At 43.9% G+C, this 16,532-nt stretch overlaps 1 protein-coding gene across 1 annotated transcript in view; it reads left to right on the top strand.

Moving 5' to 3' along the window:
- Positions 1-6,395, top strand: part of LOC135523000 (potassium/sodium hyperpolarization-activated cyclic nucleotide-gated channel 1-like) — a 39,977-nt gene extending 33,582 nt beyond the window's left edge. Inside the window, 2 exon segments of the mRNA XM_064949733.1 lie at positions 5,695-5,934; positions 6,319-6,395. Of these exon segments, the coding sequence (XP_064805805.1) occupies positions 5,695-5,934; positions 6,319-6,395 (317 nt within the window).
- Positions 6,396-16,532: the final 10,137 nt, after the last annotated feature.

Below are 16,532 nucleotides of genomic sequence, written 5' to 3'. Positions count from 1 at the left end.
GGGGCTCGTTGCATCTTGCTGCTGATTGGAGGAGGGTTAGTTGGTCAATTCTAAGGCGACCAATAAGATAGGCACTTCCTGATTTCCAGCTTCCCCTCCCTTTTGCCTCTCGCTCTTCACCAAAGTGTAATATTTTGTCATTATATGATTAATCATAGTATGAGATCACTAATCACTGTAAAGTTAGTCATCATATTGATCAGTAACTATAGGAGCGATTGATCCACTTGTAGTTTTGTTGTCCAAGTTGTGTGGTGTTTAGCTTCGTTGTTCACACAACTTCTGTAACTGAATTGTGTTTTTTGGTGCAACACTTAATACTGCTCCCTCGTAAACTGTGGATGTGGATTTATTTGTTCCGCCTAGCTTCCTGTAAATGCATGTGTCTCTCTCTATTCCCTCCTCTTCCCTCGTTCCTCACCTCCTCTGGCTCCTGTCTGCTTTCATCCTGTCTTTCATCTCTGTCTGTCTGATCCTCCTTTCATCTTTCACAGAGCTTTTGTAGTTAACTACTGTTCCAGAGACATTCACAGATGCTCTCTACCTCTCTCCATCTCTGACTTTTCCCTCTCTCTACTGTAGCTCTCTCTATCATTCCCTCCCTCCATCCATCCATCCATCCATCCATCCCTCCCCCTCCTTTCTTCCCTCCCTTGTCCTGGTGTCATGTCCAGTGCTGTTTGATGTTTTCTGTGGGTAGCAACAGAGCATTCCTCTTTTAACCCTTGATACCATGTTGCCTAGATTATATTTAAGGACCAAATGTTTTATTTGTGATCACAGCTTTAGCTTTTGAGCAAAATCAATGAAATGATAGTTGTTGATGATGATGTTATTGATGATGATGTTATTGATTATGTTGAGGATGACCATGATGATGGTGACGGGAAGAATGTTTTTGATGATAGCTAGAATAAAGCACATTTAGAAAGTCAGTGTGTCTTTGGTGCATTGAGAAGAAGGCGAGAGAGAAAGTGTGTGTGTGTGTGTGTGTGTGTGTGTGTGTGTGTGTGTGTGTGTGTGTGTGTGTGTGTGTGTAATACACTGCCTGACCCTCCTGACTATCTCTCTCCCTCACTCCATCTAATCTGTGTTCAAGGGGGTTCAAGAGTCTCATTTCCACACTATGTTGTGTTTGGCGGTGATTTATTTATTTTTCACCTTTGGAGGATTGCGAGGCATTAGAATGTTGGATTTACATTAAGGCCTGGAATTAAATATTGTACTGAAGGGAACAATCATGATCTTTGGAGGGATGCATGATTGTTAGAGGGATGTATAGGGACTTACTGTGTACATTCTACTCTGTTCTAAAGGGACTCTGAGGCTGTTCTCAGACATTTTCTTAGCAAATACTATATACAGCAAATACTATATACAGAATACAAAACAACTTTGTTCATACCTTTGGATTTAAATCTAGAGATTAAAGATCTATATACTTTAAACCTATAACAATAGACTGTATAGCTACTCTTGTGAGAGATGTAGGTCTACCCTTCAGACACATTAAGCAGTGAACGCTTGTAAGTACCAAGCTGTCATCTACACATTGACCACTAGATGGGGTTCAGCACCTAAACCAGACTCCTGTCTGCATTCCAGGAAAAGGTAGCAGTTTAGGATAGCCACATAGTTAATGTTACACCTTGTATTACCTTCACCATGGTGAGGTCTGTCAGCCCCTTAAATTGAGATGAGATAAGAGAGCTGTGGAGATATATATTTGGAGAAATGTAAAGAGATATTGCATATTTGGAGAGATGTGTAGACATGTATATTTGGAGAGGTGTGAAGAGATGTTGTATATGTGGAGAGATGTTGTATATGTGGAGAGATGTGAAGAGATGTTGTATATGTGGAGAGATGTTGTATATGTGGAGAGATGTGAAGAGATGTTGTATATGTGGAGAGATGTGAAGAGATGTTGTATATGTGGAGAGATGTTGTATATGTGGAGAGATGTGAAGAGATGTTGTATATGTGGAGAGATGTTGTATATGTGGAGAGATGTGAAGAGATGTTGTATATGTGGAGAGATGTAGATCTGGAGAGATGTCTATTTTGAGAGATGTGGAGAGATGGTGTATATGTGAAGAGATAAGGTATATGTGGAGAGATGTTGTAGATTTGGAGAGATGTATATTTTGAGAGATGTGGAGAAAGGTTGTAGTATATGTGGAAAGATGTGGAGTGTGTAGCAGCATGTAAGAGGTTAACAGCAGTGTCAGACCACAGGATTAGTAGAGAATAAATAGGACTGTAATTGCTGCCTGTCACTCTGGCTCTGAACTAGAGGACCTGCGGGGAAGTCCTATTCTGGGGCCTCAGCACTGGAATCACACCGGAATGTCTTAGAGGACCACCTAAGGCTTGCAGGACATGGACAGAAAGAGAAATGGATTGCAATGATTTATTCAGTATATATTTCAGTGTGTTAAGGATTGTGTGTGTATTTGCAGTGTGTGTGTGTCTCCCTGCAGAGAGTGAGGTGACAGTGGAAACTCTGATCCTCCATCATGTAACAGGTTATTAAGTCTATAAGGGTAGGCTTGGATTCAGCACACCCAGGTGGGTCACACGCTCCTCTTGACTACTGGACCAACTGTGTGAGGGTGTGCATTAGTTCCACTACTGTCAGTGCATTTGAACTTCTGCAAGGAAATCCTTCATTTGATTCTTTGCTTAATGAAATTGAATTCAGGGAGATTTTGGGGGACAATAAAACAATATTTTAACTTTGTAGATGAACAACAAGGTTACCCACTGTGCACAGAAGTCAGTCTAGTATTGATTTACATTTGTTTGAGTTGTCAACCAACGTGAATTCAATGTGAAATCAACAAAAACATTTCACCATGTCATTGGATTTACAGTGCCTTGCGAAAGTATTTGGCCCCCTTGAACTTTGCGACCTTTTGCCACATTTCAGGCTTCAAACATAAAGATAGAAAACTGTATTTTTTTGTGAAGAATCAACAACAGGTGGGACACAATCATGAAGTGGAACGACATTTATTGGATATTTCAAACTTTTTTAACAAATCAAAAACTGAAAAATTGGGCGTGCAAAATTATTCAGCCCCTTTACTTTCAGTGCAGCAAACTCTCGCCAGAAGTTCAGTGAGGATCTCTGAATGATCCAATGTTGACCTAAATGACTAATGATGATAAATACAATCCACCTGTGTGTAATCAAGTCTCCGTATAAATGCACCTGCACTGTGATAGTCTCAGAGGTCCGTTAAAAGCGCAGAGAGCATCATGAAGAACAAGGAACACACCAGGCAGGTCCGAGATACTGTTGTGAAGAAGTTTAAAGCCGGATTTGGATACAAAAAGATTTCCCAAGCTTTAAACATCCCAAGGAGCACTGTGCAAGCGATAATATTGAAATGGAAGGAGTATCAGACCACTGCAAATCTACCAAGACCTGGCCGTCCCTCTAAACTTTCAGCTCATACAAGGAGAAGACTGATCAGAGATGCAGCCAAGAGGCCCATGATCACTCTGGATGAACTGCAGAGATCTACAGCTGAGGTGAGAGACTCTGTCCATAGGACAACAATCAGTCGTATATTACACACATCTGGCCTTTATGGAAGAGTGGCAAGAAGAAAGCCATTTCTTAAAGATATCCATAAAAAGTGTCATTTAAAGTTTGCCACAAGCCACCTGGGAGACACACCAAACATGTGGAAGAAGGTGCTCTGGTCAGATGAAACCAAAATTGAATTTTTTGGCAACAATGCAAAACGTTATGTTTGGCGTAAAAGCAACACAGCTCATCACCTTGAACACACCATCACCACTGTCAAACATGGTGGTGGCAGCATCATGGTTTGGGCCTGCTTTTCTTCAGCAGGGACAGGGAAGATGGTTAAAATTGATGGGAAGATGGATGGAGCCAAATACAGGACCATTCTGGAAGAAAACCTGATGGAGTCTGCAAAAGACCCGAGACTGGGACGGAGATTTGTCTTCCAACATGACAATGATCCAAAACATAAAGCAAAATCTACAATGGAATGGTTCAAAAATAAACATGAATCCAATCGATAATCTGTGGAAAGAACTGAAAACTGCTCTCCATCCAACCTCACTGAGCTCGAGCTGTTTTGCAAGGAGGAATGGGAAAAAATGTCAGTCTCTCGATGTGCAAAACTGATAGAGACATACCCCAAGCGACTTACAGCTGTAATCGCAGCAAAAGGTGGCGCTACAAAGTATTAACTTAAGGGGGCTGAATAATTTTGCACGCCCAATTTTTCAGTTTTTGATTTGTTAAAAAAGTTTGAAATATCCAATAAATGTCGTTCCACTTCATGATTGTGTCCCACTTGTTGTTGATTCTTCACAAAAAAATACAGTTTTATATCTTTATTTTTGATGCCTGAAATGTGGCAGAAGGTCGCAAAGTTCAAGGGGGCCGAATACTTTCGCAAGGCACTGTAGGTTATAAATTGGATGGAAAAATAGAAAATGCCTTTACGTTGATGATTTTTTTTTCAATTCTAATCCAATTAGTTTTCCACGTTGAAATGACATTTTGGCCCATTTGGTAGTGTGAATTGCAGTAACACACACGTCACACACACCACACACAACAGCAGCCAGATAGGTAGCCAGACCGCAGACTGAGCACAGATTTAAGGTTAGGGGGCGGCAAGGGGAAGGTGGGCTGGGTGGGCTGGGTGGGTAAACCACAAGATGTTATGTTTAGACTTCCCATCACTTCACAATCTGCCATCTCTCTCTCACACACACACAGGGGAGGTGTTTGAGAGAAGGGGGGTGTATGCAGGAGCAAAGAGCAAGATGCAAAACTTAGAAAGGATAAGGTGATTCCTTCTGCTGTGTAGTTACCACTTCAAACAGGAAGCTGATGTGTGTGTAGTTTGCTACGAGGGGAGGGGTGTGTGCGCTGTGCTGTGACTCTAACCTCATTCTCGCTCTTGTGTGTCTCAAGATTCTTGCATCAGCCCTGTGTTGTCATACACTCTTCAGTCTCCTTCTGCACTGGAAACAGTGAATCACTTACAGTAGAAAATGTCCTCTTTACCAAAAATTGGATTTTGAATTGCCTTCAGTATATCACAAGATCACAAACGTACACACACACACACACACAGTGAGATATTATTCTTACATGAAAGTCCCCCAGCGGTTTCAGTAGAGTGGGTGTCCCCCAGCTACTGTAACCTGTACTGCTTTAGTCTTCTCAGAATTTGGGGCGAAGTCTCTAAGAGTTATTATAAGGAGATTGGAGTTATTTTAACACTCAGCAAGCCACCATGAGACTGCTGCTTTGTCATAGCTGTCGGTAAATATATGGCAGGGGATGTGACCTGAGGCTGAGTAGTAGCCTACATATCTACTGTATGTGCACCTGCTGGTTTCTCTGTCTCTATGGTCACCTCTTGTCTTGGTCGCCATGGCTTCATTTGCAAATGAAATGCTTAAAGTGCGCATAGAGAGAGAGATGCAGGGAGGTGGGAAAGAGAGAGAGAGAGATGTACAGTAACGGCCAGACAGAGGCAGTTATTAAACAGCACGAGCACCATAAATAGCGCGTTTAAATAAGGCGATCCATTTCAAGTGGAAATGTCCGCTGCAGCTGGCACACGCATATGCCCTCAAACGATTATCTCCATCTCTGTGCCCAGCTCTTAGCCCCGCTGTGATCCCTCACAGACCTTCAACCTGCCCCGCGAGTCTCTATAACAACATGCCCACCTCGGCCCTCCTTCCCTCCCACCTCGCTACGACAGACACTGCCGCTGGCCTATCGCACCGTGGCCGACCCCTGTGCCCTGCCCACCCCAGCGGTCCCTCTCCAGCCCCGCCAGAGCCAATCCGCGGCGGGGTGTAAAGTAGGGCAAGCCGCTTCCTGGTTCAAGGAGGAGCTGCCTGGAGTTGGAATGGGCCAGCGGAGTCAGATAGGGGGGAGAACAGCCCAGCGAGCCGGCGGTCTGCAAAGAGAGAGCCGATGCAGGGGGATATAAACGCCGGCAGAGAGACAAGAAGAAGCTGATATTACAGAGAACTCCCGGGCAATACGTGGTTCGTCAGAGGGACTGGTGTGAGATTTTGGACAGTGCCGAGAGAGCGGTGACCCCCGGGGAGCGACGAGGGGGGGAGAGAGGCTGGTGGGAGTGAATCCAGGAAGTACAGAAGCCGGTCAGGTGGGACGCGACGAGATAACATAGGTGACACCGGCGCACAGGTAAACCCGCTCCCTCACTCGCTCTCTGTTTTGTGGGGTTATTATGGAATTCTTAAAGTTAGGACTTTACGCTTGTCTTTCCCATTTTCTAGAACAACTGCTCCTGACCCCCCCCCCCCCCCGGTCCTTACCGGGGTTACGGGAGGACTACGTCATGGGTATTCGGTAACTCCTGTGTGACGTGTCGACAATTTCTCCCTATGATTTTCGTGCTCTCTTTTCCTAGAGGCTTATTTTGACACACGAACACATACTATTTCAATGACATTAGCAGAGAATATTTATGTGATCTCAGGTTAGTTGCTCTGTGTTGCTACCTGTGTGGATGTGGCCAGGTGAACAAGCAGGGTCGACGGGTACACTTCTGGAGGCTTGGCTTCTAATTATAGCAGCGAACACCGGCTGACATCCAAAACCTAACCTGTTCTCACGCACATCGCCGGCCTCTGTAGGCAATAAGCCATGTGCTCCACCACAGGGCAACTTTGGCCACGAATTCTATTATTCCACGACCCTTTCAGTGGGCTATGCTGTTGTCACCACACGTTGACATATCCTTTATCTTAAATTCTATAGCTCTGTTGCTGATGTAATGTTCTTGAAATGTATATATGTATATTAATGCTGGATGGATGAGGGCTTTTAAATGTATAAAACTTAGGCTATGGATGTGTGTGTGTGTGTGTGTGTGTGTGTGTGTGTGTGTGTGTGTGTGTGTGGGTTGCTGACTCGCCCCTCTTGTGGTACAGACAGACCTGATGAACCTGCCAAACTGGCTTGGGTTTGGTCCTCTGTCTGAGTTTGTTGTTTGATATACCACTTTATGGACACCATGTTATTAGTCCAATCCACTGAAGGGTTTCTGGTCTACAATGTTTATTTTTCACACAATAGTTCTCCAAACAGTGTTGGGTCTAGACCTGAACTTCAGTGCACCTGGAAGGAATAAGGAAAACATTTGCCCTGTAACAGTATGTAGGCTAATATTTGTACTGTGGGTTTCCGTGTGTGATCTTGACAAATAGGTATCGATGTCTTTGATGCAGATTAGATTTGTCACCAACCCCAACTCTGTGAATAATTCCACTATTTAGTGTGAGAGATGGAAGGGAGAAGAGAGCGACAAGCAGAATCATTGTTCTGCACTGTCAACCCTAATTGCCACTTGTCTGAATTGAAGCATTCTTACTACCAACTAAATGACAGTTGGGAGACCTGGAAAGTCTGTGTAGACCGTCTTTGGCTTAGTGGTAACTGATCTACCCCTCCCTCTCTTCTCATCTCTCCTTCTGGTGTCATAGTAACTTAATTACTCCGGTCATTTACTAGATCGGAGTGTTCTCATGACCCCTCTCTCTCCCTACCACACACATGTTCACATGTACACACTCACAAACACCAAATTACATTTACATGCACCTTCTCAATTATGACAGATAATGGGTATAGTCTCTGCTCTTGCCACTGAGTATGGGATAGTGCAGTGTGTGTCTGAGGTCCTACACAGGTGTGTGCTGTGCCTGTTTCCCAGCCCTGTTCATTGTTAGTGTAGGCCACTTCTGCTCTGTGGTCTGGTGAAGTGGGAAGTGGTCTTTCTCCATCCCCCACCTGCTCTGTTCTCTTCCCTGAACCCCTCACCATGTCTAACACATCATCTGACACACTGTGTGTTTAGGTTCATTTTCTTTCTTTTTATTCACTCTTTATATACCACTTCTCGTTTATCTTTTGATCTCCTGTTTGTCTCTCTTTTCCTTCACCTTATTCCCTCAGTGTTTGACCCCTTTCCTTCCCGGTGTCTCTGTCTCACCAATCAGATATTAAATACTGTGCCTAGAGAAAGTATTCAACCCTCTTGACTTATCCAAAGTTTCGTTGCATCAAAGTGCGATTATAAATGGATTTAATTGTTATTTCTTTTGTCAACGATCTAAACAAAATACTCTGATGTCCAAGTAGAAGAAAAATTCCCACATTTTGTTGTGTTTAATAGTCTGAAATTTAAAATTGTTTCAATTGAGATTTTTTGGTCACTGATCTACAGACAATACCCTATAATGTCAAAGTGGAATTATGTTTTTTTTAAAACATTTTTACAAATGAATTACAAATAAAAAGCTGAAATGTCTTGAGTCAGTAAGTATTCAACCCCTTTGTTATAGGAAGCCAGGAGTCCAAATTTGCTTAACAAGTCACATAATAAGTTGCATGGACTCACTCTGTGTGCAATAATAGTGTTTAACATGATTTTTAAATGACTACCTCATCTCTGTATCCCACACACACAATTATCTATAAGGTCGAGCAGTGAATTTCAAACCCAGATTCAACCATTGTCCTGCTGAAAGGGGAATCCATCTCTCAGTGTCTGGTGGAAAGCAGACTGAATCAGGTTTTCCTCTAGGATTTTACCTGTGCTTAGCTCCATTCAATTTATTTATTTATCCTGAAAAACTCCCCAGTCCTTAACGATTACAAGCATACCCATAGGAAGATGCAGTCACCATTATACTTGAAAATATGGAGAGTGGTACTCAGTAATGTGTTGGATTTGCCCTCAACATGAGTTGCTATGCCACATTTTTTGCAGTATTACTTTAGTGCCTTGTTGCAAACAGGATGCCTGTACAGAATATTTTTTGCCAATTAGGTTAGTATTGTGGAGTAACTACAATGCTGTTGATCCATACTCTGGTTTCTCCCATCACAGCCATTAAACTCTTTTTAACTGTTTTACTGTCACCACTGGCCTCATGGTGAAATCCCTGAGAGGTTTCCTTCCTCTCCAGCAACTGAGTTATGAAGGACGCCTGTATCTCTGTAGTGACTGGGTGTATTGATACACCATCCAAAGTGTAATTCATAACTTTACAATGCTCCAAGGGATATTTAATGTCTGCTCTTTAATTTTTTTTTACCCATTTACCAATAGGCACCCTTCTTTGTGAGCCATTGGAAAACCTCCCTGGTCTTTGTGGTTGAATACAGTGCATTCAGAGCCCTTCACTTTTGTCACATTTTGTTACTTTACAGCCTTATTCTAAAATGGATTAAAACATTTTTTTCCTCTCATCAATCTACACACAATTCCACATAACGACAAAACCAAAACAGGTTTCTAGAAATATCACATTTACATAAATATTCAGACCCTTTACTCAGTACTTTGTTGAAGCACCACCAAGCCGCTTGGATATTATGCTACAATCTTGACACACTTGTATTTGTGGAGTTTCTCACATTCTTCTCTGCAGATCCTCTCAAGCTCTGTCATGTTGGATGGGGAGCGTCGCTGCACAGCTATTTTCAGGTCTCTTCAGAGATGTTCAATCGGGTTCAAGTCCGGGCTCTGGCTGGGCCACTCAAGGTCATTCAGAGACTTGCCCCGAAGCCACTCCTGCATTGTCTTGGCTGTGTGTTTAGGGTTGTTGTCCTGTTAGAAGGTGACCCTTCGCCCCAGTCTGAGGTTCTGAGCGCTCTGGAGCAGGTTTTCATCAAGGATCTCTGTGCTTTGCTCCGTTCATCTTTCCCTCAATCCTGACTAGTCTCCCAGTTCCTGCCGCTGAAAAACATCAACAAAGCATGATTCTGCCACCACCATGCTTCACTGTAGGGATGGTGCCAGGTTTTTTCCAGACTTGGCATTCAGGCCAAAGACTTCAATCTTGGTTTCATCAGACCAGAGAATCTTGTTTCTCATGGTGTGAGAGTCCTTTTGGTGCTTTTTTGGCAAACTCCAAGCATGCTGTCATGTGCCTTTTTACTGAGGAGTGGCTTTTGTCTGGCCACTCTACTATAAAGGCTTGATTGGTGGAGTGCTGAAGAGATTGTTGTCCTTCTGGAAGGTTCTCATCTTCACAGAGGAACTCTGGAGCTCTGTCAGAGTGACCATCAGGTTCTTGGTCACCTCCCTGACCAAGGTCCTTCTCCCCCGATTGCGCAGTCAGTTCTAGGAAGAGTCTTGGTGGTTCCAAACTTCTTCCATTTAAGAATGATGGAGGCCTCTGTGTTTTCGGGGACCTTCAATGCTGCAGAAATGTTTTGGTACCCTTCCCCAGATCTGTGCCTCGACACAATCCTGTCTCTGAGCTCTACGGACAAGTCCTTCGACCTCATGGCTTGGTTTTTGCTCTGACATTAACTGTCAACTGTGGGACCTTATATAGACAGGTGTATGTGCCATTCCAAATCATGTCCAATCAATTGAATTTACCATAGGTGACAAATCAAGTTGTAGAAACATCTCAATAATTATAATTTGAACAGGATGCACCTGAGATCAATTTGAAGTCTTATAGCAAAGGGTCTGAGTACTTGTGTAAATAAGGTATTTCTAATTTTTAATAAATTAGCAAAATAAAAATGTTTTTCACTTTGTCGTTATGGGGTATTGTGTGTAGATTTTATGAGGAAAAACAAGATTTAATCAATTTTAGAATAAGTCTGAAACGTAACAAAATGTAGAAAGGGTGAAGGAGTCCTGAATTCTTTCAGAATGCACTGTACACTATGTGCTTGAAATTCACTACTCGACTGAGGGACCTTACACATAATTCTATGTCTGGGGTACAGAGATGGGGTGGTCATTCATATCATGTTAACCACTACTATTGCACACAGAGTGAGTCGCTGCAATTTATTATGTGATTTGTTAAGCAAATTTGTACTCCTGAACCTATTTTGGCTTGCCATAACAAAGAGGTTGAATACTTATTGACTCAAGGCATTTTGACATTTTTATAAATTAATAATCTAAATTCCCCTTTGACATTCTAGGATATTGTGTGTAGATTAGTGACACAAAATCTCAATTTAATCCATTTTAAATTCAGGCTGTAACACAAAAAAAAGGGGTTGAATAGTTTCTGAAGGCACTGTATGTGTATCCTTGTGTCAATCTGTCAGTCCTCTGGGATCAATAAAGTTTGTTCAAATCATCTAACCATCCAAACATCTCATCCCCTCAGCTTTGTATCCCTGGAAACCTTTTGGCTCCGCTGGAGAAGAACAGAAACAGGAAGAAGTGGAAAATAGAGAGGGAGGAAGAGAGCAGGGACCCGTCCTCCTCTGAGTTTATGGACTGGAGGTAAGAGGTGTGGAATGTTGATTGTTGCACATTAACTGCATTGAACTAAAGAAAGTATTATTGTCCCAGTTGCTGACAGTGCCTGTCCTACTATAGGTGTAGAAACTAGAGATTATATGACATGGCTGCCCTGGGGTGATGCAGGCCACTCTCATAAAAAAGAAAAATCAGTGAACCTTCATACATGTAAAATGTGTTGAATTAGGGCACCCCCATAAGATACTGATTTTAGTGCAGTCCAGTATGTGTCAGGAAGGAACCCTCCAGAGTCTTACCCTGTCTTCTTTCACTGATTCTCAGCCAGGGTTTTGGACTCAGTGTTTGGAATACGGTTCACTTGAACACGCAAATCCAAGGGCCAGCAATGGCTACATTTACATAAAGTCATTTAGCAAACGCTGTACTTAGAGTTAGTGTGTGGGTGGGTGTGTGTGTGTTTGCGAGCAAGTGACAGATCATGTGATTGGGGCCGTGCAGAAGTGTGACCAGTGTGTGTGTGTTATAGTAGGGTGGTGAGGGTGGTGGTTGTTGGGGGGTGTAACAACAGTGAATGGTCTTTAAAGGAAAGAGGAACATTTTAAGATAAGACACACACACACACACACACAATTCCAGTAAGTATATGAATTAGGGCATGTGGCCCCGTATATAAATTCCCCCTGTTCACAATAGGGGTTTCAGTTTCAGATACATACAGTAGGCTGAGTGGGAGGACAAGACAGGGGGAGGGAGAGGGGGAGGACAAAGTCCCCCTCTTTACTCAGCATCAGCAGATTTAAGAGCTTCCTTCCTTTCCTTCTATACATTTGATATGAAGGAGTAAAGGTATCTTCCTCTCATCCCCCCCATCATCCCTTCATACATACATCTCCCTGTTCCCCTACACCACCCATTCAGTCCTCCTTTATCTGCTCAGCTCCTTCATCCATCCATACTCCCTTTCCATATTCCCTCATTTTCCCACTCCTAGAAGGGTTGAACTTTTAGACTACTCTATTAGCGCCATCATAGAGTTTCTGCATATTATCCATTATTCCATTCACACACAGAGGTCAGAGTCAGGGACAGGGACATGTTCTGTTTGGTTATTACCATATAAGGGCAGTAAAAACATTTGAACCAATACACTTCATGTAGGCCTTAACCATAATGTCGAGATGCTGTGCCACTGACTAAGGTACTCTACTGAATGTTCATGGACCCCACAGCCTAGTTTGCCTCCAGTAGATCTGTCTCACTAGAGGAAGTAGTGCATTTGGCGTTTCTCCTTTTTCAGTCTCCAGTTTCTGTTGTGTTTCACAGCCCTATCTCTCTCTCTCGACCACCGGCCTGCCAGCCTACCAACGCACACCACCCGCCTACTGCCGGGGGGGATGGAAGAGCAGGAAGTGGCAATACTTGACTTCCTGTAATGACAGACACCCCTTTAAGATGAAAAGAGTGTCAAAAAGTAGTGACAGAGAAGAGGATTTGTTTTTCTGGTAATGGAGTAACTGTTGGTGTAGATAGTGAGGGGCGCTGCTCATAAACAGGTACAGTGAGCCAGCGGTTCAGGGAAAGAGACAATGACACACCACCGAGAATCATCTCCTGGATCTTGTTGTGAAAATGACCCCTAACCTTTTAGATACATTTTGATGAGAAATGACAGCTTGATGTTGTAGCTGTTGTAAGTACAGTACCATGAGAAGGCAGTAATCCAGACATTGAGAGTGCGGTTTTTAATTCGCTAAGCACCAGTAGAATTTTCCCCGTCAATGTTTGAATCTTTAGTCAAAGTGCTGTACTGCTGTAATTGGACGAGAGATGGGTGGGTGTTCTGACCAGTGACAGGAATGCAGACATTCTGTTGTGTTTCTCAAAGGACAGCTGAAATAGAATATGCAGTTATGTATCAACCCTTTCAGCCACGGATTACAGTAAAAGCAACCGCTCACCCCCCTGTTGACAAAGCCCAGAAAACACTACTACAGTATCGTCCTGATGATGTCAACGAAGTGTTCCGCCTTTTGAGCTTTACGACCTCTGATTGGGACTGTGAAACTAAACACACACTGTTCGTCACATGTTGACATGGTCTGGAGAGGATATCAGACTAACTGTCATTGTTTTTTTATACTCTAGTTTCCATTTCCCTGTCCCCTACCGCTATCAATATCTCTCTTTCTCCCTGTCCCCTACCGCTATCAATATCTCTCTTTCTCCCTGTCCCCTACCGCTATCAATATCTCTCGTTCTCCCTGTCCCCTACCACTATCAATATCTCTCGTTCTCCCTGTCCCCTACCGCTATCAATATCTCTCTTTCTCCCTGTCCCCTACCGCTATCAATATCTCTCTTTCTCCCTGTCCCCTACCGCTATCAATATCTCTCTTTCTCCCTGTCCCCTACCGCTATCAATATCTCTCTTTCTCCCTGTCCCCTACCGCTATCAATATCTCTCTTTCTCCCTGTCCCCTACCGCTATCAATATCTCTCTTTCTCCCTGTCCCCTACCACTATCAATATCTCTCTTTCTCCCTGTCCCCTACCACTATCAATATCTCTCTTTCTCCCTGTCCCCTACCACTATCAATATCTCTCGTTCTCCCTGTCCCCTACCGCTATCAATATCTCTCTTTCTCCCTGTCCCCTACCGCTATCAATATCTCTCTTTCTCCCTGTCCCCTACCGCTATCAATATCTCTCTTTCTCCCTGTCCCCTACCGCTATCAATATCTCTCTTTCTCCCTGTCCCCTACCGCTATCAATATCTCTCTTTCTCCCTGTCCCCTACCGCTATCAATATCTCTCTTTCTCCCTGTCCCCTACCGCTATCAATATCTCTCTTTCTCCCTGTCCCCTACCGCTATCAATATCTCTCTTTCTCCCTGTCCCCTACCGCTATCAATATCTCTCTTTCTCCCTGTCCCCTACCGCTATCAATATCTCTCTTTCTCCCTGTCCCCTACCGCTATCAATATCTCTCTTTCTCCCTGTCCCCTACCGCTATCAATATCTCTCGTTCTCCCTGTCCCCTACCGCTATCAATATCTCTCGTTCTCCCTGTCCCCTACCGCTATCGATATCTCTCGTTCTCCCTGTCCCCTACCGCTATCGATATCTCTCTTTCTCCCTGTCCCCTACCGCTATCGATATCTCTCTTTCTCCCTGTCCCCTACCGCTATCGATATCTCTCTTTCTCCCTGTCCCCTACCGCTATCGATATCTCTCTTTCTCCCTGTCCCCTACCGCTATCGATATCTCTCTTTCTCCCTGTCCCCTACCGCTATCGATATCTCTCTTTCTCCCTGTCCCCTACCGCTATCGATATCTCTCTTTCTCCCTGTCCCCTACCGCTATCGATATCTCTCTTTCTCCCTGTCCCCTATCGATATCTCTCTTTCTCCCTGTCCCCTATCGATATCTCTCTTTCTCCCTGTCCCCTACCGCTATCGATATCTCTTTCTCCCTGTCCCCTACCGCTATCGATATCTCTTTCTCCCTGTCCCCTACCGCTATCGATATCTCTTTCTCCCTGTCCCCTACCGCTATCGATATCTCTTTCTCCCTGTCCCCTACCGCTATCGATATCTCTTTCTCCCTGTCCCCTACCGCTATCGATATCTCTTTCTCCCTGTCCCCTACCGCTATCGATATCTCTCTCTCTTTCTCCCTGTCCGCTATCGATATCTCTCTCTCTTTCTCCCTGTCCGCTATCGATATCTCTCTCTCTTTCTCCCTGTAGACATATACCGTATAAGTTATATACTGTCTCTTTCTAATAGCTGACATGGTTGTTCCTCCTTTACTTTTCTGTCTGTTTTGTCATCCATATATCTCTCCATCTCACCTTGTGGTTGTCAGTCCTCACTGCAGAGGAAGAGGAAGCCGATCAGGATCAGTTAGTTTTGCGACATTGGTGTGTGTGTTTATAGGGGTTTGTGTCTGTGTGCGTGTGTGTCTGTCTGTGTGGGTGTGTATGTGTCTGTGTGTGTTTGTAGGGGTATGTGTCTATGAGCATGTATCTCTGTGTATGGGTGTGTGTCTGTGTGTATGTGTGTGTTTGTAGGGGTATGTGTCTATGAGCATGTATGGGTGTGTGTCTGTCTGTGTGGATGTGTGTCTGTCAGTGTGGGTGTGTATGTGTCTGTGTGTTTGTAGGGCTGTCTGAGCATGTAGCTCTGTATGGGTGTGTGTCTGTGTGTGTGTATCCCCGTCCTAGCGTGATTTGCGACATCATTCTCTGAAAAGGGAGGTAATGTGTAAGACAGAGGAACAGCTGTCGAGACCCTCCCTAATGATGTGGCAACTTCACCCAGCAAGCAGACACACACACACAGTGTATCAAGTACACAAGTCACACACAGACACACACACTATCACATTGAAAGACACACAAGCTTTTTTCACCCATTTGTAAAAACACACAAACTCATACAAGTTCTGCACATAAATGGACCACTCATTCACACACTGCTGTTCACACATGTTGTCTTGGGGGCCGGCTGAAACTGCTGACCAGATACAGATAGAAGGTGTGAAACCACTTTGTCAGCATGTGTTAGAACTAGTAAAGCCCACACACACACACACACACACATATATGCATTGACACACACAAACACAAATAATCCTTTCTCAGGCCTGTGTGTGTGTGTTCCCCATCTTTGTGAAACTCCCTTTCACTGATTGCTAATGATAGCGATTGCTACCACATCTCCCCTTAGACATCTGCAGACACACACCTGCAAGGACTCACTGCAGCTACTTCCTGTCACAGTCTCTCGCTCCCTCCCCCTTTCTTTCTCTCTTCTAACATTCTGTTTCTCTAACCTCTGTTCACGTCACTGTTCCTCTCCGTCTCACCTCTCTCTGCCTTTCTGCCCCCCCCCCTCTTTGTAACAGAACTCTTCTCTAATTTCTTGTTTCTGACACAGGTTGTTGGTAAAGGCTTGATTTTCCTGTGAGATTTACCCCCACCCTGCCTCATTCTATACCTATCTTTACATCTTTTTTACCCCCACCCCTCACTCACTCGTTGGCTGACAGTCTTACCACCTCTCCTCTCTGACTCTCTGCTTTCCTGGTATGTTCTCTAGGAAAACGTCTATTTAAAAGTCAAACAAACCTCAGCCGTATTCTTCTCATCTCCTTGATCTCCCCTCAAATCTCAGACCCCCTTTCCTCTTTCCAACCTCACATTTCTCTCTCTTTTTTTCTCCCTCTTCTCTCCTCACT

Source organism: Oncorhynchus masou, chromosome 30 (assembly GCF_036934945.1).
Source record: "Oncorhynchus masou masou isolate Uvic2021 chromosome 30, UVic_Omas_1.1, whole genome shotgun sequence".
In the NCBI taxonomy this organism is placed as follows: Eukaryota; Metazoa; Chordata; class Actinopteri; order Salmoniformes; family Salmonidae; genus Oncorhynchus; species Oncorhynchus masou.
Note: the sequence above shows the minus strand (reverse complement) of the source record. Positions and strands in the feature narration are given on the sequence as shown.